The sequence below is a fragment of the Protopterus annectens genome, chromosome 1.part0, assembly GCF_019279795.1.
Source record: "Protopterus annectens isolate FY-2018-M chromosome 1.part0, PAN1.0, whole genome shotgun sequence".
In the NCBI taxonomy this organism is placed as follows: domain Eukaryota; kingdom Metazoa; phylum Chordata; order Ceratodontiformes; family Protopteridae; genus Protopterus; species Protopterus annectens.
The window spans coordinates 22,190,894-22,214,466 of record NC_056725.1 but is presented as its reverse complement, the minus strand read 5'-3'; the positions used below and the strand labels follow the sequence as shown (position 1 = coordinate 22,214,466).

The window sequence follows — 23,573 nt, the reverse complement described above, 5'->3', positions numbered from 1 at the left end:
CCATTTTACCTGCCTTTGCCCCGCTAGTCAAAATCTAATATAGGATTATATTTTGCACTTATTCTACATCTAGGGGACCACAAGAACAATGGAGATTTGTAGTAAAGCTGAAAAGCTGACTAATATTTTAAATTGTTTACAATATACCTTTACATCAGGAGCTACAAGATACTAGTCACCCTACAGCCAGGACATCTTTACTGCTCCACTGAATTGCAAAACAGGCCGTTTCCACTTGCTGAAGCCATACCACTCAACTGAGCACATTTTCACAGAATGTCTAGATTTGCCTCTTACTTTTGGTCTGTTACCCAAAGTGTGTTTTTCTGGCAAATCACCAAGGACTGAAATCACTAAATGTCATACACCCAAGTTTCAGACTATCCTTAAGAAAATGCTAATGCAAATCATGTTATTCTAGCAACAAGTCTGCAGGAGCACTATTTAAAGCCTGTGCTTATTTTGAGCTTTTGTCTCCATTTCAGGCTGTCCAAATTTGTGCCAAGTTGGAGTGGCATGACTCACCCAGTTTACCCTTTCCTTCACCAATTTAGCACTCTAATTGTGCCTGAAACATGCCACTTTGTTCCCACTTCTACTTAAGTTATAGAAATAGATCTTGGTCTTTGCTCTGCTCCCTTCATTTAAAAATCTCATTGTACCCAAATCAGATCCTTAAGTGCCCATCCTTTTCACATCTGCATCTTGGCTATTAGATTCAGTGTCATCTGCATCCAACTTGCACTACTTACCATATTGACCAACAAGTCTTGATGTTCCTCATTTCCTACATGACAAACACATCCTGAAATGTTTAGTCCTTCAGACTTCAGCTCTGCAAGAGCTCTTGTTACATTTTCTTGTTTTCGACTGCTTATTACCACATTGGCTCCTTCCTTTGCAAGACGTCTGGCAATTGCTAAACCAATCCTAAAGATAATGAAAACCATGTTAACCTTTATGCATAGGTAAAGTAAAAAACTTTAAGCCAGCTATGAAAATAAATGTAAACACCCAATGGTGCATTAAAGATACAAGTTACTCTATTTTATTTTACATTTGTTGACCAGGATAGTAAAGACATTTTAGTATACAATGTTCAGTTCAGCACACAGCTTGTAGTGTTTTGGACAAACATGGCAGAAAACCCAAGCTTGTACTAGGTTTCCATGCAAACACAGGAAACTTGGAATGGTGGAATACATTCAAGGACATGACACTGGACTAGCTAAAACATACATCTCCCAAGACAATAAAACCGGGCAGAAGTTATATCAATCTGGCTGAAGGAAATTTGAAAAGGTAAACTGTTCGGAATACATCTATACACTGGAAATTAGGTGAATCAAATTTATAAACCAAGAATTTTGAAGCTGCTGGCCTTCAGTTATGACAGACTGCCTTGCAGGCTCTCAGACTCCTAGGAGAGGTATCTAGCCATCCAAGCCAAGAAAGGTGGTACTTTGACTAGTTTGTGGAAGGAATCTCAGATTATCCAGTTAAACCAGTAGCACCACTGTGCGTCAACACAAAGCTTATTTCTACACTCACATCCACCGAATAAGTTACCAGCAAGCAAAACAGTTCACCCCAAAATCATGTAGTTCTTTACTTGGTAGCACATTTAAACCAATATGCTTGAAAGGCATTAGCACTTTTCAAAATTGAGATATTCACATCTATATACTGTATATAAAAGTGCTAAACTGCTGTAGAGCATTTTTAAACCATTAGATTTTAAAGTGCAGTCTAAATACAAACTGCCACCTTCTAGAAATATATACTCTGGTTAATCCAGAGATAGTGATTTGGTGCAACACTTGGTGGGCATAGAGTGCCTGCTCTAATTTTTATGTTTACTCCCTAGCATATGAAATCACCCGAGGACTTTCTGAAGCACTGAGCACTCGTGTCTTGAGGACAAACATTTGACAATGTCTGCTATGCAGATGCTGTGTTTATATGGAAGCAAAACAGTTTAGTAGTCTGCACAAACTACACTTCCATGCTTGTGAAGATGATGCCCCTACGGCTGGAGTCCAATGCCACCCTATCCTAGGTTGGAGAATCCAATGGGTATGCTTCTGTTGGTCTGTTCCTCTGCCAAGCAGGTCTATATTAGAAGACTGAAGATGCATTCTTTTGAATGCATCTTGGTCGAACTTAAAAGGCTGAAAACAAAATATTGAAGCGGCTGCCAAGTGAATTTTCCCTGGGTAAGAATTTGCTTCGGTACACTTTGCAGTTCTCAGCACTGCAGTGCAATCTTGGAGTTGGTATAAGTAGGGGGGGGGTGAAACCCCCCACTTGATGTCTGAAATTGATTTTTATTTTTGTTGAAACAGCATTTCTCCCCTGGGGGGGGGGGTCACTGTTCTGACAGTCAAGCTTTCACTTACATAGGGTCGCTTTATGTGTTCGGTGATTTAATAGAGACCCAGAATAAATGGGAATAATTTGGAGGGACCCATGCATGAGAAAGCAGCTGGTTCCTTTCTACCATTATACAAGCAGTCCATGGCTAAATTCCCTGCTTCCTACCCATAGATTTAAGTGGCACATGAAAGTGAGCAGGGATGAACTTTGTTGATGGGATTCTGTTCAACAGCAGTATCTTATGCCAATTATACCCTGTCCCAACAAACCATTCTGTTTCAGAAGAGGTTTAGATCTCTGCACAGAATATTTGACATCTCTTGCTGATGCCCAGTAAACCCATCAATAATGGTCAGAGAATGCATACTTCATAGGTTGGTACTAGGCTATCAGCCCTAGGGCAGATACAAGCCTAGCCAGAATACCCTGGATATTTCTTCCTAGCCAGAATACCCTGGATATTTTTTCCTACACTATTTACTTCCCTGGACCCCCCCCCCAGACTAGCAGGGTGACTGATGTGATCCCCGGGGTGAATTTCTCTTCTCCCATCCAATTGGGAAGGTTCCTTTTAAAGAGGGCCAAAGAGGCACTCTGCTTGACATGTATGGGCAATCTATTCCAGAGTCTGGGGAGTCTCTGGTCAGGAACCTATCCCTCCAGCATGGTTTGGTTTGTGATGACAAGGTTTAGATCCCTGGAGCGTGCGGCTCTGAGGGATTGGGATTTCTTTAAGTGTAGCATGTCCAACAGCTCTGGGTCTGACATGGAGGCGATCTCTGCTTAACATACAAGGCAGAGTAGACTATGTGCGACAAGAGTATAGCTGGAGTTTAAGGCTGTCAGTGTAGGGCATCTGCTTTAGGCCTGCGATTCTTTTAGTGAGGTATTTGTGGCAGATTTCTTGAGAGGTACATACCAAATGAGGCATTGTATTCTATAATGGGTCTAATGAGGGATGAGTACAGTGGGACAATGACCTTTTTTCTGGATGAAAAGCCCTTAGTGATTAGGTGTGCCACATAGGATTTCCTGACTAATGTGGTTATTGAAGGAGAGACCACTGTCTACCTCTGGCACCAGACCACTGTCTACCTCTGGCACCAAGCATCAGTTTCTGTAAGGCCCTTTTGTAGATTATCCACAATTTGGGGATTAAATAATGGCTCCCAGTTTGCAGTCATCTGCAAGCTTCAGCCTGTACTTCAGATAAGTAGATCTGAAAGAGCAGTCCCAGGACTGAACCCAGAGGTACTCCACTTGTCTGGAGCTGGATTTGGAGTCTGCTACTTTTACAGTGTGGGTTCCATCAGTAAGCCAGTTAGCAACCCATTGGGTGACATGGGGATTAATGCCCAGCTTAGTAAGTTTATCTAGGATTCCAGAGTGGAGGATGTCAAAGGCCTTGGCAAGGTTTGTATAGGCTGTGTGGACCACCTTACCCTTGTCCATGGCTCTGGAGACAGGATTCAAAGTCAATCAGGTTCAGGAGACAAGATCGGTCCTTCACAAACCCAAACTGGGTGGGGTCCAGTGGTTGAAGGGTGCCAAAGTCTTTTAGAAGTTCCATATGCTCCATGGCCTTGCAGATAAGGCTCAGACTGATGGGACAGTAGTTTCTAGGATACAAGGTGGATCCCCCTTGGAGTGGGATAACTGTAGCTCTGCACCACTCAGTGGGCATGAAACCTGACAGGTTACCTGTCTGTAGGACACATACTAACAGGGCTTCAAGTCAGTCCATGTAAAATATTTGGGCCTTTTAGTAAGGTAGTCAGCATTCCACTTGCTACATGTGTCTGGACAGATACATGCCAAAGGGGGCATTATATTTTAAGGATTAGCCTAAGGAGGCCTGAGTAAAGGAAAACTTCTCTAGAACTAGACAAGCCCTTTGTTTAAAAACTATGCAATATAGGACTACTACAATAGAAGACACTGGTTAAAAGTAAAGTTACTATCCACAAAATTCCCCCAACTCCCATAATGGAGTCAACTCTTAGTGAGTACTGTCAATGTAGTAGTTCCTGGGAGTAGATGCCTTCCCAAATGATAAAGCTTTTTTGGCATTTAGTTTCAGACCATGATTTCACCAGTTATCTTGAGACAGACCTCCCTGCAGGATAGCCAGATCATTTGGGGATTCAATAACTGCTCCTAGCTTAGTCATCTGCAAACTTGGCCAGTGCCCTTTAGTATTAGTTTTTACTTCAGAAAGCAGATACCAAACAGGAGTGGTCCTGGCATGGGGGACTCCACTGGTGATGTACCACAGAAGTTCAGCAACACTGCAAATTCAAATAGCCAGTTCTTTACCTGAAAGAACCATCAACCAAATGCAAAACATAGCTAGCCTTGTACTAAGCAGGTGCTAGTCATCTAAAAGCAGTTAGCAAAAGAAAATTGCTATAATATTCATAAAGTCACATTTAGTCTTCATGCATCTCCAGAGAAGAAATCTAGAACCAGACCCCAATTCTGCAAGTTTGTACTAGGATAGTCTGGTACACTGCTCCACCACAATGCGCATGGTTAAAACATAGCTTGTGTACGAAGTGGGAAATGTACACAACCATAAGAAGTTTTGTAGTTGGACAAGTCTCCTACACTCCAACCCACATACCTTTCCCCTATACATTGTGGCCATGCCAAAAACCCACACTCCCACCCCCCCTTCCCAAACTATTTTCAAAAATGAAAAAAGATCACTCAGCACCATGTGCCGTGGCCTTGGAGCAGCCAAAGTACACAACGAGTGCAATGCAAGCAAAGAGCATGAACCAAGCTATAAATGCTCAAAGATCTGTTTCACTTTGTAGATTCAAGCTACAATGAGAATGTAAAGCCAGAAAATAAAAATCTTAATATTCACCTAGAGCCCATTACATGTTCAGGTCAACAATGGTTTTGAGACCAAGGATGAATTTCCTTCTTTACTGGCTTTCAACACTTCTAAAGGGAACTGAAGAGTACCCTTTAAAATAAAGACTGGACATTGAGGTCTTGCTGGCTGAAGCATTGTACTAGAATGTAGACCATGAACGATACATCCTGCAAACATGAAATCAGCCATTAGACATTCACTGAAGTGTTCTACCAATCTCAGATATGGTTTCACATTTCCAACTGTCAGCAGTTTTTAAAAAGGTTTAAAAATTCAATATAAAATTAGAAGCATCACCAGTTCTGCTGAGTCATGCCAAATTACTTGGTCACTTGTGAATTGTGACACTAAGGTTAGTGTCAAGATCCATTAGAAAGAATGATCCTTTTAAAGATGGACCTAAACTTTTATAATGCTGGTGATGTTCTGCAGCACACTCCATTGTAACTTATTTGAAACCTGATGCAAGTAAACTGGTACTATCACACCCAGATACTGGCCTGCCTAAAACCAGCTATTAAAGAAAAAAAAAAAAAAAAAGACATTTGACTACAAGCTATAATCCCTTAAGGCTTTACCACAGAACAAAGAGCTGGAGTTGTACCCATAATGTACCAGAGTACATTATAAATGCATCCATACCCACACATGACATTTAATGCTGCGCTACATACCAACCCCCCCCCCCCCCACACACACACACACACACACACAAAAAAATCCAGACTTAGATATCCTACCCTGGCTCTCAAGGATTTTCCATGAAAGTTTCATACTTTAGGGTTTAAATATCAAGTGGATAAACTCCTTCCCTCTGCATCTCGTGTAGGGGAGCCTCAAAGCACACACTAAACAGACAAGGCCACAGACTGGATTCTTGCATCTAACCGAAATACACAAGAGGCATGTATCCTCCCAATACTTCTATATATTACTTCTCCCATCAGTCTAGTTCATAATTTAACACTTAATCTTGAAACATTTATACCCACCCTGCAGCTATGTAACTGGCACCCACAAGTCATTCCTTTAGACAAATCAGTTTAAGGCTCAACTTTCTAGCTACCCTAAATGCACAAACACCATTTAGAAGACAAACCATTCAGATCCTTGGTTTACTAGGTAAATGAGGCATCTAATCCCCCACACAAACATCCATACTAGTAGCATGAAAGTGGCAGAAAACCCCCAACAAAAGGTACAAAAATCTAGTTTTTACTACTTTAGTAAATAAGCCCAAAAGCTTCTGGGAATCCATAAATTCCTAACACAAGAAATACCTCCCAAGCCCAACCCACCTTAAACAGCAAGGTGAAAGCAGCAGCCACCTTTAAAACTCCATTTCATTAACAAAAGCTTTTGGGCAGTTATGAAGCCTCAACCAGTACCCATAGACTATTTAAAGCCTACCCCACCTTCATCCTTAAACCAGACCATATAAAACATTATCTGTTGTGAAGACAAGCAGACTGCAATTGGCAAGCAATATTCCTGCAATCAGCACAGGCACCAACTTAGTCTCCATGCTCATTACAGATCCTCCTGGAATCCTACATACCCAAGATACAGGCTTATCACACCCCTTCCAAAGGGAAATCTCAACCAAAGTAATTCCAGACCCTCTTGCTATTCTATCAAACATGCTTGCAGTGTCCACTCAGCCACTCAAGTATCTCCTTCAAAATAACGAACTGGCCCCATGCAACATGGTTTCAGACCAAGCCATATTACAACTGCTTTACTCTCCTTTATTAACTTGCAACAAGAGTCTTGGCAACCTTATAGAACCTTTGGCACCATCTCCCACCTATTACAAGCCCACAAACCTCCACCTCTAATGAGACCACTCTGTGGTTAAGTCTACCATGGTGACAGAAGCAAATGCATCAAATAGCAAACTGCTCCTCTGAACATAGGGGTTTCCTTAGGAATCTAGACTTGGAACGCTATTTTCTTTATACAGTATCAGGGCTTTTTCGTAATCATTCTGTACACGGATGCATCTAGAATCAGAGGCCTCTGTCTTAAACAAGATTCAGGTTACTTAAATTTCACACCAAGCATTGGCTGGAATAGTCCAACCAAAAACTCATGCTAAAAATACAGCAAGGCTATGCCCTTCCGACCCAAAACCTCATTCCTTGAGCAATCCACTAGACACGGTATACCATTTTACTATGAGAGTTATCAATATTTTGATCTACAAATCAATAACAATTAAGGGCCCTCTACAAAGCAAAAATCAAACTAAACATGCTAGAGAATCAGCTGCTACTGCCTGTTGCCCCAATTTATTCTATGCAATGATAGTATTCAACTTTACTCCACTCAGCTATGTAGACTGAAGCAATGTTACAAAGTGGCAAAATTGGTTACTACATTTCCCAGTCAATCATACCATAAATCTGTTCTCCCCAGTTACTTAACTATATAACCCCAGTTACTTCAACTACATACCCCCACTAAAATTCTGTTTTCCCCAACTTTTGAAGTTAAGCAATCTTCAAGTCCAGGTGATTTAGAGCAAAGCTCTGAAACTTCAGGCAGATAATTCTCACACAAGACCTGCACACATTCAAATTGTGCAACTGTTCTGTTTTTCTACAGAAACCTCCTTTGCCTATATTTTTATGCATCTATACCACAGTGCTCTGAACAGTTTCACTTCATTATGTAGAAATTTCAGATCCAAGACTGTTGAGATAAATCGGTGAAAACTCACTTCAGCAAAGACCAGATCAATTAATTTCTTCCCAGGGTGAGTAACCAATACCAAATGTCAGGAAAAAAAAAAAAAAGCCAACACACACTACATCTTGAACCCCACACATACCACCTAAATATACAAACTCTGAGATCACACTAGTTGTGAGAAGGGCAAAGTTCATTTTGTTGGCTGGGAATACTTTCACTGAAACGGGTTTTGCAGATCTCATCTTTATGTAGTCTGATCTGGGATTTCTATATTTTTCAGGTAGACCCCTGAACACAGCCTAGAACTCCTTTTGTATATATTCTGAATATCATTAAGTTGTGCATCATTAATATATCTGGATCTCATCAGCTGAATACTTTTGTATCGGTCACCTCTGATTAGCTGACTTTGTATATAGCTGTGCATATTAAAATACTGTGGTCTGACACCAAGTGTTTAAATTGCTGTAAATTCTCTAGGATTGACCACTGCATGCTTTAACATGTTTTATAGAATGTCTACTATTTGGTTGTAAAGTCTTTAAACACTCTCCCCAGGCTACCACAAAAAAGTTGCATCTTGCACAGCCCAGTGGACCTTCCCAAATAAAACTGAAATACAAGACATGACCATCCTTTTCCGAAACTCATGCACTGCTTCAGTTTCTTTGTAATGGTTTTCCCATCTGGTCAGCTCTTGGCTCCTTGCATCTTATTTGTGCTTCATGCCCTGTTGAATTCTTCCAATCTCAGAGCAGAAGAGTCCTGGTTTTAAAGTCTAAAAAAAATCTTGCTTCAGGTCAGGTATCTTGTGCCAGACTTCTGAAGACAAATGTTGCCTCTGTCCAATTTGTGATGATAGGAGGTACTGCCAGCCATGCCAGAAGAAATGGGAGTGGATTTGTAACATGTCTGCACAGCTAGCTGGAATTTTATAAATTGTCATTTGTGCAAAGTGATCTATACAGATCAGTGTGTTAAACAGTGTGCCCTGCTGGAAAATATGTACATGCATTATTGTAACTTTAAATGTATGCATTGTAATACCATATACCAAAAGTTGTGTTGATCTTAATCCACCTGACTTTGCAAAAAATATTCTTAAAATTACTTTATGGGTTAAGCCATAAAGGCTTTTCCACAGTTTAAGGGAGCCAGAAACAAGGTCTGGGGTAGAATAAATTACATTTCCTGTAGGAAAATGGAAATTATGGTTTCATGACTGCCAGATCTGAGCAAAGGGGTGTGTGTACTATAACTAAGTGCTAAAATCCAGTCAGTGTCGTGTTGGTGATTGCGGGAAAAAGATGACCAGATGTGATATAGTGCAATCAACTCAAAATATTTAGACAGAGGAGTTTGTCAAACTGAAACTTCTGCATTTTGATAAGACAAGGACCACTCACCTGCATTCTTGTCTTGTAGTAGTAACTTAACTAGGGAATGGCAATTTTTAGTCAGGAAGTTACAGCGAAATTAAAAATACTATTTCTACAATGGTGAAACTTTCCAGTGTTTTTAATATATCTGGTGACAAACTGGTGTTTAGTATTTTATTAAATCTAGTTACAGTAAACTTTTCATTGTGGCCAGCCCTTTAGAATAAAAATTGTGTATTTGCATACAATTAGTGATAAGCCTGGCTGCCAATCAGTATAATTGGACATCCTTTTAAGAGCCTTATAGTGATTAACTGGTGGCAGTGAATCTACCTAAGTCTGGGCAAAGTTGGTAGATGTGGTAATGTGCCAACCTTTCCCAGGCATGTGAAAATTAGTAAAAGTTATTTGGGGCAAGGACATGAGGCACTGGGTTCACAGTGCCAATAGGGAACCTGGAGGGAGATGCACCCAGAGCCTGGGCATAGTGTTCCCAAAGTGCTCTTAAGGGAAATTCTGTTAGATGCACCAGGAAATAGTGTATCCTTTTGTATTCCAAGTGAACATCCCTCTCCAGTATCACTGGTGAGGATTCAGGCTCCTTGATTACTGGCCCAGTGTGGGAAGTGTCATTAGTGGCAGTGGTGATCACAGCATTAACAAGGGACACCAACAGACCTGCACTCAGTACTTTTTCTATATTCCTGGTAAAACTGCTCTGAAACCTCCAAATACTAGACGGGCCAAGACTATCCATTCCAATTTTCTAGCCAACTTCTGAAATTACTGCAGACCACTGACAGAACTTTTGTTCTAAAACACCTGGCCTTGCAGTTACTTCGCAAGGTGAACTGGATAGGTAACAGCTTATTTCAAAACTTTAAAGATGCAGTAGATGTTAAAACACTTTCAGCAATCAAGATAAACATGTTTGATAGTACAGTGGCCTTTTTGGCCTAACCTTGGAAATTACTGCCTAGTCTTGTACAAATGCTTAGTTTTAGTAAATTTTAAGAGTGACAGCAGGACCAGAGGACAGTGTTTTACTACCAAACTGCACTCTGTAGTTACAACATTTTGCATTTCCATTTGCCTAAAGTGCCGTTTACAGTTTCAAAGAATTTGCTTCTGAAGCTTTGCAGCTAATTCTACATGAACAATGCATTATACTAAAATACATGGTTTTAGTTACTCTAACCCAAACCATAAAGTGGACAGTAATTGTGCTTGACTGTCTAGAGTGGTAGCATGGAACAGTAAGCCTAGAAGTCAGGTGCCAAATCAGAAAGGAATCAAAAGAATCTGAGAAGTGTGTACATAAAGTTGTACCAGACAGGCTTTGTTGTTGGCGAGAGCACTGAAAGCTTTGAAGTATGGTAAAGGCATTACATGTGCACCAAAAAGGCAATTCAGTTATGACATCCAAGGTAATAACCCAGCCAACACAACAACTCCTGGATAAAATATAAAATTGATGCTTTACTGTGTGGTACTAAACAAGTTTAAAGTTGAGCACTTTTGTTTTTAATGCATGGACTTCAGAAATCATTAAGGCACTTTTTTATAATCCATTAAAACAAATTCCGCTAGAATCACATGAATACATTAAACACCAAGTTACACTATACAGTTAAATATCACCAGATCAAGGCTCGATATAGCAGATAGTTAGAACTAGTACTTCTAACCCCCTACTGCATCCAATATTTTCTACATTGGGAAAAACTGTAGGAAGGCAGAAGTCAAATTCCATGGCATCAAATCTAAAAGGATTTGAAGGACCAAATAAGATCCTTCTGAAGTACACACAGAAAGCAGACCTCACATTAATATTATTCTAGTATCCATCCATACCAAAGAGCTTGGTTAAAGGTCAGATGGTTAGAATTTCCAAAATAGTATCCAATAATGCCCAGTTTTTAATGGGAAAAAATAACCTGATATGTCTGAGAGGCTATTAAAAAATGTTAAGACATCAAAACTGTAGTTATGAAGCAAACTAGCAGTTCCAAGTTTAGGAAAATGGAAATAAGGCCAATGAGTTTATTCATTTTACGTTTACTGGGATAGTCAGACTGTATTCATGTCCATTTTCAGTAGAGGCCCAGGGAGAAAAGCTCCAAATAGACAAACTTGCATAGATTACACAAGTTGGATAACATTAGAAATATAAAACAAAGTGATTATGTACAATGGTTTAGTAGTGTTCCCTAGTAGGGATTCAATTCTCATGGACAGGCAATTAAAAGCAAGAGACGTCAGATTGGATAGAGCTTTGTGACATAGTTGCATGTTATGATATGTACAGATCAGTTTATAACTTATCAGGGTTGGTACATTATCAAAGCCAGTTCACTTTGAGATACTGTTTGAGGGCTTTTTTTGGAGACTGAGGATTGTAGGTTATATAATTTGGCAATGAATTCCAAGTTTTGCCAACAAAGTTGGCAAACAGGGATTCACCAGCAGAGTTTATTAGCTTTGTGAGTTTGGACCAGTAGTTTGTTGGCTGACCGGTGGGATCTCAGTTTGCTATATGGCTCAATAAGTGAGGGGGTATTCTCAGGGTGGTACAGAATTGTGTGGCATTAAGAGCTGATTGAATTGAATTAAGCTGGGCAGTTAGAGCTACTTTAGTGGTTTCAGGCTCTGGCAGTGGTGGGTTCTATAGGTGGAGCCAGTGGCAAATCTGGCAATATGAATGTAGCTATGGGACAGCTTACCCAGTTTGAAAAAGTGTGGCAGCTCTACTAGTGGGGGTGAAGAGTAGTTTAGTTTTATTGGGATTCAGTTCAGCAGTAGGCGTTTATTAGAGCCAGTTCTTAATAGTCTTAACTGTATTTTGGGTTAGGATTTGCAGTTGGGATGGAGAGGTGGCTGAGCAGATCGGAGTGGAATCTGCATATTGAATACAGGTAGCTTCAGGGATAGCAGTGTGAAGGTTGATAAAACTAAGAAAAAAAGTAGTGGACCTAGTATGGAGCGTTGAGACACACCAAGTGTGAGAGGTAGCTGGCTGGAGTTTGCTCTGCCATAGTACTGCCTGTTGTCTAGGACTGGAACCACTGGATTGCACGCTTAGAGGGAAATAGATTTTAAAGAATGAGAAGTTCATGGTTGACCAGGTCAAAGGTTTTTGATAGGTCAAGAAAGAGGGCAGAGGATAGCCTATTGTCATTCCCCATTTTGGTTTATGGCATTAGTAAAGGAAATGAGGGCAGAGGTGGTGCTGTGGTATGGCCTGAAACCATGCTGGGAGTTGGATAGTAAGTTAGTCAGTGTAAGGTATTGCATTAGTTGCTTGTGTACACTTCATTACATTGGCTAGTGGGGAAAGAATGGCAATGGGTCTATAGAGCTACCACCTTTATGGAGTGAGATGACATGGGATATTTCCCAGAGGGAGGGGGATACCACTTTCAGATAAGGTTCTGCTGATAGACATGGGATATGCAATGGCATCTGCAGCTATTTGTAGGTATGCAGGGAGGTAGTCAGCAGAGAGGGTGGTAGGTTTTAGTTTTTTTCTAAGTGTTTTGATACAACTAGTGGATATGTGGTGGAAGCTAAATTGGGGGTGATTAGTGGGTAGATTAGGGGTGTTTGTGGGGATTAGTTGATTTGCTAGGGATTGGATTGTTTCAGTGAAAAAAAAAAGTTACAAGTGCCAGCTATGGTCTCTGGGGAACTATGGGTGTGGTTAGCCAGGGTTGTAGTGGTAGAAGGACCTGGATGAAGTAGTTGATTTAAACCTGCCCAGAACTTTAGAGATGGTGTTTTTGCAGTAGATTTTGGTAGAAGCTTTTGCATCATTCCCAGAGTTATTTCAGATGGTAAAGTGGGACTTTAGTTCTCCAGCTGGCCCAGGCTCTGTTTCTAGTTTTGATTTTAGATTTGGTATCTTGAGAGTCATGGCGCCATTTGATCTAGATTTTATTGTATGTGCTGGAGCATGGGAATCAAGGATACTTGGGAATTTAGTGTTAAAGTGAGCTATAAGCCTCTTCTAATGGTAGATGTTTTAGTCTCTACTAGTCAGCTGCTTTTCATTCATTTAGGAATAGAATAGGAAAAACCGACACTGCAACTGTCTTATATTTGGTCTGGTGAGGGTTTCCTGCCTTATGTAGGTTAGTGAATGGTTGCCAAGGTCATCAGGAAGAGTGCCAACTGTGTACAGCTGAGGCTGGTTATTAACTAGGACCCAGTCCAGAATACTTTCCCTGTTGGCTGGTTTCCTAGTGGGAGAGGTTATGGTCTGTTTAAACCCAGATAAGTTTAAGGGTGAGGGGGGTTTGGAGGAGCAGGGGTGCCAGTCACCAAGAACTATGGTTTCTTGGGGATAGGTAGTGGATAACCAGTATGGGATATCCTCTAGGGTATTCAAGGAGGTTGCCTGCCAGAATGCAAGCACAGATGTTCAAGCATTTGTTTTGGTTAGGAGGAGTTCTGCATTATTGAATTGGGGTGATTGAACGGTGTCTCTATTAACAGAGATTTTGTAAAGGACTGCTATCCCACCTCCTTTCCTTGTAGTACTGTCTAATTGGCGACGATTGTATCCTGGAGATAGCATCCGTAGACAATAGTCAGTAGTTGAACTATGAAGAGGCTACAGCTATAAAAATGGTTTAAACACCACCACAGACACCACCACCACAGGCTTTGTTACCCTTGCCATTCTATATAGGTAAAACATTCATATACAAGCTTTTAATGTATGCCTATAAAAATGTTCCTCCAAATACCAATCACTTAACTAACCAAAGCAACAGCCATTTTTCTTTAGTCTGCCATAAATACTTCAGAAAAGCAGCAATTCAGACTTGAGCAAAAGTGCAGCTTAGGGACCTACAAAAATTCTGTTGAAAGGAATTGTGGCAGAGCAGATTGAGCCAGATTCTGGCCTGGCAGTAGTGGTCAGTAGCAGTTAAACAGCACTGATGCACCATGTAGTACAACCCCCCAGTATTTTTACATCACCACCATCTTAGCAAGTCTCAAGTTGAATCAGCCACTAAACCACTAGTTGGATTACTGATTAACAACTCTGCCAATTTTAAGAGGGGGTTCTGAAATCATGTTATACACATGACCCGTTTAACTACCACATGGAGCCAGAAATGTGGCCAATACCCTCCAATGCTTTACTTCCATTTTAATATAATCCAGATCACACTCCATCTTCATACCTTGGGATGGTGGTGCACCACTTATCTGGACTACTGCAATGTTCCCCATTTTGGGCTTAGTAACCTACAGCATTTTTATCACTTGGCCCCCCTCCTTTCTTGGTTGGCTTGTTTGACACTTGGGGATGGTCCATCACAGCTGTTCGCAAGTGTACATTCCTTTACCAGCTACAAAAGGTGCCCAAGCCACTTATTGAATTCTCGTCACCTGGGTCACTGCCAGGGCTTTCCTTCTATGCCCATGAATTAGCTTACACTGTGGAATATTTAAGTCTTCTACCCAGATCCCCCCCACACACAAATAGGATCTGGGCAGCAGGGCTAAGCTGGTTAACAAAAAAACATTCAGCATGAGGTCCATTAAGAACTTCAATTGTATGCATCTACCAAAAAAAGAAATATCTACTCCAAAGATGCATTCAAGGATCATATACAATGGCAAAGTGTAAAAGTGTCTGTTCACAGGATGAGTCAACTTCATAGTTGACTACTTGTTCACAAGTACAAACAGCCACAAAATGACAAGTGCAGAAGTTAGACAAGACAGGGTAAAGGGGTAGGGTCATTTAAACAGGAGGGATAAAACAGTTAAATGGGAACTGCTTAAATTTTTAACACACTGGTGTATATTTTCAGACATGTGGACTGCTCACTCAAGCCACAACCTAGGCCACAATGTTGACAAGGTTTTAAGAAATATTTAACGCAAATGTTTCCCCTTTAATGTATTGTGAAGATTTACACAGACAAGTACAGGAATTCAATCATGAGAACTAGTTGCCTTACAACTCACTGGGGTCAAGAAAGTATAAACAAACTAGCACTGGTAGGTGTCCTATTTGGTAGTTTTTTGGTAATCAAATTTGGGATTTTTGAAACAGGCAAGCTTCATAGCTGGTTCCAAGTTTAGAAAAGGACAATTATGCAGTGTTCACTGAACTTTACGATTGGCAGGTTATTTTGTAGTCACTATTTTCTTCAAGTTGAGTTAAGTAGCTGCAACAGGATCTTTGTTACTGAAAGACTTTTGCAATAGTATGTACCAATACAAATTGTATTGTGGTCATTCCAAGCAATTTATAGAGTGAGAATAAAAAGGCAGTTTGCTATGGCTTGTCTAGAGCCTTAGAAATATGGCTTCCATATTTGTATTTTAGGTACTAAAAAATAACTTTGGTGTTGTGGCTCCAATTTATAAAGGAAATTCTAGGAGTTAATGCAAGTAATTTTATTGTAGTAGAGTAAAAGCATATTACTTTCACATATGAAAGTGAAACCAAAAGCTCCAAAACTAAGCTATGAGGCACACTAATTTTAATGCATTCAAACTGTGTAGGGAGATTGTCTCAAGTATTGGTGGAGGAAGTGTAGTAAGGTGACATTGAACTTCATTTTACAGTCCCAGTGGATTGTAAACTCCATACAAATTCAAATTCTAAGCTTCTAATATTTGGAGTTTTCCAATGTTTGTGGAAGACAGACAAGATCAGTAAGGTTAATTCCTACCATTTTAATTCATCTTGAACACAAACATTAGTCGAGTAACAAACCTTTGGGATTCAGTTCAGTGTTCTGTTAGTGTCATACAAGATCACCCCCTGCCCCTCACCCCGTCAAACTTAGGAAAAAAAGAAGGTCTAACATTGCATTTAGTCACCTCCGAATACCACAAGTTTACTAAAAATTTTGCATGCTTTTAGAATACTCCCCATAGAATTAGGGATCCCATCTGAAAGTAGTAACCCCAGATTAGTAGACCAACAACTACAGCTGCCATAACATTACATCCGCTACATGCGAAAAGTGGACAGTTACATTCCATAAGAGCACTCCAACCCCATACGCCATTTTACTAAGTGAGAGTGAGACCATATGTATGCAATTTCCTCATGTACAGCATCTCGCTGTTATATATACACATGGCCACATTTTCTAACACTGGTTGGTTAATCTTACTAAATCACTACATATAAGGGAGCAACACCTTCTCCGAGGGCCATTTTGTGAAGGTGCATCACTGCTATAAATGCAGTGATCCCACGCAATATCCTCTCATGCAGAGAGACTAGATCTTTCAACTCTAAAGATGCTGATACTACCCCCATGTAATCACAGCATGTGAAATGATGAAAACTGCATGCATGAATTGGAGTTTGAAATGACTGCATTAGGAGGCCTCAATTTCTTGTTCCCTTGTAGCAGTCGGAACTACAGAGTTAGTGTAAGCCAAGTCCCCCAGAATAACCTACAACATTCAGCTGTAAATTTGGTAAACCTGATGACATGTTTGAAAGCATGTCTTTAGTGTACTTAATATTTTCTTTCCAGCCTACAGTCAGTGAAATTTTAGTATAGTCTGTTACTGGTGCTAAAGATTTAAAAACTGGATTAAGACAGTACTGCTTAAAGGGATCATTTTAGGATAGGATGTTTAAGGTTGCTGGTATTTCAGTGGTATTCAGAGACATTACATATTCACACACAAGTGCAAAGATGTGATTACATATATTTGGAAGACTGCACCGAATACCATAATCAAATTAAAACTATATTAAGGCTGCCGTACTCTACAAGGGTGCCCTCACTGCTCTGCGACACACTTACCTGCACAAATGCACTTATGCAGATTTTAAACACAAGCCACACCTTTTCTAATTTTTCAGGTTGTTGGATACTTTGCTTTACTGCTAGCAATGCTGTATCCCACCTTGATCTGCTTGCTTTTGTTAACCTACTGCCCAATGCATAGAGTGGCACTCAGCAGCCTCAGTGGGAGGTACAGGTAAAAATGGGACTCAGTTTGAATGCACAGGAGATGTTTAACTAAATTAGCAGGGACTAGGACAAAAGGGGTTTTGTAGGACCCCCCCAACAAAATAGGGGGAATGTATGACCTTTGATTCTGCAGATCAAGTTTAATCAGGAGCAAGTACTTCCATGTGAATGTGGTACAGTTAATATAATGAAACCTGCTAGATGTACAGGACAGTGACTTGAGTGTTGCATATCCCAGATTTTTACCAATGGGTCCAACTATGTGATGTAGGAGTTAAGATGCCTAAACAGCCTATTTTGGAGAATCTACTGCTTAGACTTCCTTTGGCACAACCCACACAACCACTACACAGACCAATCCTCAGCCATGTCTATAACCGCTAGACTTGTACTGGACAAGTCTTCACTAGTGGAGAGACTGATGTGAATGTAGTGGAGCAACAGTACTGCACATGAGATCCTGGCATGGGCCCTAGCATCCCACCCTTCACTCATACACCTTGCAGCATGTGCTTAATTTCACAGCACATCTGCTGCTTTGTGGAAGAGACCTTGCGTGTCTCAGGAGCAGACCATTTGTCAAGTGGCACCCCTGTGGGCAGGCTGCACAGTGGGCAACAGCCTCATGTTCAACATGTCCACAGGGAAGTCAAAGTTATGAGGGGATTCCATCCCTTATGGTAATGGCACTTCACAACACTGTGCTGGGGAGTGCATAGTTAGCAAGAGTAATAGCATAAACAGGAACCTGCTAACTGAGCTTACAATGAAAATGTAATCAACTAATTGGACTTTATCCCCATTAAAGTCTAGTCCACCACTGCACATCTCTAATGCCTCTTGTATTCCAATAAGAAATGACTAGGCATTCACAGGTCAGTAATCTTTATAAGCATCAGTGTAGGTGGGACCCAAAGTCCAGGTACACTGTGTGCAGTTTGTTCTACTGCTACTGTTGATAAAGTACATTGTACAGAAATTAGTTCATATATGCAGTCTCCATTAACAAATGCCTTAACATCCTGTATGGCAGCAAACCTTCTGTTATCACCTGTGTGCACAAAGGCATACAAAGTTGCTAGCATCCACACTTTGAATACAATCACAGCCATCATCCACCGCATCAGCCCAATGACAGTAAGGGTTCAGTTAAAGTTGGTCATGGGAATGCCCTTGACCTGTGGTACTATGTGCAATTGCATTTCACCTTCCCTTACTCCTGATGTGGAATATAATTAGCTCTTTATAATGGAAGGGCTTCACCTTATGGCATATCAGTTAAAATGTCTGTAACTGTTAGGATATGGCTCTCCTCACCAGTGAGAACTTGTTCCCTGAAGCTGCAATGTTTATTAGAAATAAGTTGGGCATTACTACTGTACCCCTGCCTTGAGGGAAATGAAGCAGAAAATTGACTGCACTCACACTGAAGTGACAAGTGTTGCCTCCACCTACTATCTTCTTTCAAAGCATAACCTGCAGTGACTACATCTGACCTACATACTGCAGAAGCTCTGCCATAAGGTCCTACACCTACAAGTTCACAGAGAATTGTTAGTTTAAACGTTCATGAAGAACCTTGCTATGCATCAACTTTAAAGTACCTGCTGTGATTGCAATTCTCTAGTCCTTGCACTCCAAGAATATTACAAAGTTGGCCACTGCCCCCTTTTGCTTGACCATTAGCCTGTACTGCATATATCAGTTTAGTCTCAGAAAATGACAGAACCCATTTTACTTGTATGCTTAATTGCCTTGTTCTAACTAGAAACTGAGGGTTATACTCCCACACTTCTGTAACCCAGCAGGAGACAATCCCAACCCTGATCTACTTTCTGCTGCAATAAAAGTGTTAAGACTGCAGAACTTCATGCCTGACATTACCTGAAACTTGGCTTAAACGATTCTAAGTTATACCTCCTGGCTATAATAGCATCTCTAATGATACAAAGAGGAAAAGTGGTGGCATAGCTTTATTTCCCCAATACCCACCACATTTCCCCTTACAGCAAACAAAAATCCAGTTTAGCAGAGCTTATTGCTTTCCTCAAATTAGACAAGTGTGCATTAATGTCCTTTAAATCCCTCATTACACTATACTGGAAGAATTCCTACATTTGATAGCCATGGCATTTCCACAAAAAAAAAAAAAACAAACAAAAGCTGATGTGAATGTCAGTTGGTTAAAACTCCCCCACATCTGCATGAACTTGTATGGCTTCACACAATAGCCCCAAACAAAACAAATTCTCTACAAGACTGGATCCTAGTATCAGACGCTAGCAAGTACTCCCATCACCGGTACAGACTGATCTCCCAAATCTATACAACTAAACGTCTCAAATCCAGTTTAGAAGAGAGAAAGCAAAATGCAATTTGGCTATCCAAAACGTAGAATGTAAATTCAGGATACAGAAAATGTACAGAAAGAAATAAGATTACAAACTATACAAGTTTCAGAACACTAGACACCCTAAACATTTTGGCCATCCATTAAATCTTCAACCCAAACCCCTGACCTGATTAGCCACTAAACTCCATTACAGTATAGAGATGAGAGGATTCCTCCAATCCCAACTGCCACATCCACTTTAACCTTCAAACCTGTGCCCACAGCTATATAAAACCTGGATCATGTTCTTGCAGATAAGCTAAGAGCATATAAAAATAGTAGCATTGCTTATCCTGTCTCAATCATAAATAAGACAATCCAGGAATCCCACATTCCCCCTCTAGAAAAGTCACTACCCCTCTGCACAAGAGGAAATTGAAGTTAATAACTTTAAACCTATAGCAATCCTATCTCCCCTTGCCAAAATACTTTAAATGTATTCAAAATAGTTGCCAGACTATCTCCTGCAGTAAGAACGCTTACCACATGGCTTCTGTCCTTCCCATAGCATTAGCACTGCCCTTCTAACCTATATAGATACAGTCAATTAAGCTAGAGATGACAAAATGGCCTTTTTCTTGTTTCTAGACTTGGATGCTAGACAAGCTGTCAGACTTCAGACATCTGTCTGTCCACCATTAAACACAACTATGTTCCCAGTTGATCATTGTGATCAGTAACCAAAAACTGAAGTCTAGAAGCCTAGCAAATCTGTTGGGCATGGTCTGTACTTGTACAAGGTCACTAAGACCAGACTACCAGTACCCATCAGGTCAATACCCTACCATCTTTCAAAGCCAAGACTTCCCCAACTAAAACCTGGCTCCGTTCTTGCTGAAATCCAGGATAAACTATATCCCTAAATGTGGACAAGCTACTTCACCTCATATTGCAATCTCTGTATTAGACTTACCTTTACATTCTCTACAAACAGTCTAAGTCAGTAAATATTAAATGATTTCTACCTTATACCAATTCTAACTGATGTTTTATATTACATGTGTAATGAGTTATTGGAACTATACTTGTGTAAAAAAATTGTACTTAAAATTGTACTTAAATTCTTTTGTAATTGAGCTCCAACTCCCCAGGCGTCTGCTGAATAGGCTTCTCTCCAGACTTTCCCAGTAATCAAATGCCAAATACAAAAACGGACACTACCACAACTTATGTCACCAAGTTTTTGCAACTTTCAGTGAGTTTCTCCTTTTTGTGCACTTGTACAAAGTGTTCTGCCAGTCTTGTTTGTGGCAAGAATACCAAATTATGACTTGCGTTTAACACAAGGTGCGAGTGTGGCATGTTAACCATTTTTCACTCCCCCATCTATACAAACTGGTTTCTTGCTATTTGAATGCCATTAACTGACAAATAAGGAAAACTGCCAATTGCAACATAAACTAATAGAAATCTTTACTCAGGTGAAAAGTACTTTAACTAGACAGGGAGTGATAAATTTGATTCATACTTCAGGAGCTGTTCAGTTTTCACTTCGCTACATGGTTTTACTTGCTTTCTAGCATTCTAACCAGAATTGTGGCAACCATTGACAAGTCATGTTTTCTTCAGTTTATGAAGTTATGTAAATGAGGGTTGCAGGAACATGAGGGTTGCAGGAACATGGCTGTATGAATTGCCTTACTAGATACTGCAAGTGTAAATGACATACCATTGTGAACAAGTACTAGCGCGCGCACACACACACTATATTGGTGCTTGCGTAGTGTACATGCCACACACACCTTAATGTAAATAAATTCAGTTAGGCATACAAAAGCCTATTAGGTGAATAATCCAAGCAACAATTTTCCTGCAGTGTGGGGGGAAGAGAACATTTCAGAGACTGGCAAGTTCTTATTTGAGTCAGTTAAGTTAGGTGCATACTGCATAAATACACAAGCCATACATTGGGAAGGCATCACTCAAAAAGCACTTCATAAAATAGGCAATTCTTGCTAAGGAACACCTGTAGTTAGGCAAATACTAGCTTTAGCTTACTAGTGACATTAGTTACAAACTACATCTCTAGCTTATGACAAGGATTCTTATTTCCCATTTCTCTCGTTTCATAATGAGGGATTTCATAGATAGCCTCTTCACAGCAGGCTGACACAGTTGACCCTCCAAGTGTCAATCTGGTCAAAGTGTAATCTGCATTAATGTTAACAGTACATGTTACTATTGTGCTGACTATATTGCATAATACATTTGCAATATTGCACACCATGGAGTACAGTTGTGTAAACAAGCTTAACAGAAGATGTTCAAATGATTACTGCTGCAGTAGCCCAAGTTATATGGGCCATATCCTGCATAGGCTAACAAGACTGCCAGCTTCCAAAGCTTCAGGGCCCCTTCAACATGCCCAAGCTGAGCTGCCCAAGACCAGGCTGAGTGCAAACCCTTGAGAGATTTCATACCAGCCAAAAGGTTAAGCTGCAAGAGGACACTGCTAGGAAAAGAAATGTGCACACCAAAAGTCCAGCAGTGATCAAACATCTACTTTTACATTATGCTTACAACTGATCATGTTCATAACAATTACTACTATAGTAGCCTAAACTATATGAAAGTCTCGATAGCTTAGAACCGTAGGAGCCCTGCAGAAGTCCCCCCCCCTGTAGAATGTGCCTCAACCCTGCCTGGAATACTTCTGTTGCAGTGTCAGCTTTGACAAAGGTTCTCTTCTTCACAACGTAATGGCTGAAGTTCAGAAAGATCTTTTGCCAAGATGGTACCAGATCTCTGTGGACATAAGATGTGAAGTATCCTCTCTTCCTTATTTCTGCAAAAAGAAAAGATGGATAGTTTGGGCTTAAAGTAAACATATCACTTTAGACAAAGAATCACTTCTCAAAGCAACCCTGTCTGGAAGAGAAGGCTTAAGAGCTTGCAACAAAGATAATCTTCTTGCAGACAGAGCAGTCAGCAACACTTTCATGTTACTTAATTCAGCCACATGAGCTGGTTTCAAAATAAGTGTTACTTCTCAAAAATTAAAATCCCAAATAAGAAGCCTCAAAGTTGCAGATCCTATGTAACAACCTTTTCAAACATTTCACATGAGAACTTTTTGAGAGCAAATCCATGGACAAACCAAGGGCTAAGAAATGAACCTTTATACAGGAGTAAGACATGCCACAGGATAATTTACACAAATACTGTAAAGCTAGAGAAACACTGGCCCTGAATGGGTGTTTTGTTGGCACCAACTTGAAAACTTACCATTTGCTTATAAATGGATCTTCTAGTAGCAGGCTTTCTTGCTTCCATTAGTACCTGCTGCATGCCATCAGAAAACAGGTACCTAAAAATTAAAGACCCTATCATCCAGGCAGCCATTTCACCACAGGATGCATCAAACACCCAGACCTTGTGTACACAGACCCAGTCTGAAGCAAGGCAGCTTGTGTTAATTACCCCGGGCCAATTCTGAAAAGAAAACTTCTGTTGCCTGGGCCAGACTGAATTGCCACAATGACCTTTGGGGATTCTTTGAATGTTCATATGTACCCAGAACAAAGTAAACAGAAGTGTTCCTGTCCAACAAAAAGGCATCTGTCTTCCAAGCATTCCTTTGTGGAGTCCTGGAATACAACTTTGGCAGTTTGTTCAGAGAGGAGGCAATAAACTCAGAGGAGCAAACCTTGGAAAGCCCCTGATCTAGCTTCCAGTCATCGGGGCTTGCTCAGTTGTTCAGCAAAGAAGATTCCTTACAATGAGACTTCTGTAAAGTTATAACCAATGCTAACAGCCGGTTCCCTCTTGATTTTGCACACTGTAGTATTGTCTGTCACTACTTTGAATTATTCAGAGCACAGAAGCCCTTTACAAGGGCTAGAATTTTACCTCTATGCATTTTGGTCAGAGATCTTGCACTT

General features: G+C 40.4%; 1 protein-coding gene across 2 annotated transcripts in view; it reads right to left on the bottom strand.

Annotated features, from left to right (window-relative positions):
• The window catches only part of LOC122808471 (dehydrogenase/reductase SDR family member 4-like), a 501,584-nt gene that overhangs the window by 465,366 nt on the left and 12,645 nt on the right, over positions 1-23,573 (bottom strand). The window contains exons 1-2 of one of the 2 annotated variants that reach the window (XM_044079529.1): positions 5,249-5,351; positions 753-930 (exon numbers count right to left, since the gene is read on the bottom strand). In XM_044079529.1, coding sequence (XP_043935464.1) covers positions 753-930; positions 5,249-5,259 — 189 coding nt within the window. In that variant the 5' untranslated portion in view covers positions 5,260-5,351. Of the gene's footprint in view, positions 1-752; positions 931-5,248; positions 5,352-23,573 lie in introns of those variants that run through there. The other variant, XM_044079461.1, reaches the window with a different exon arrangement.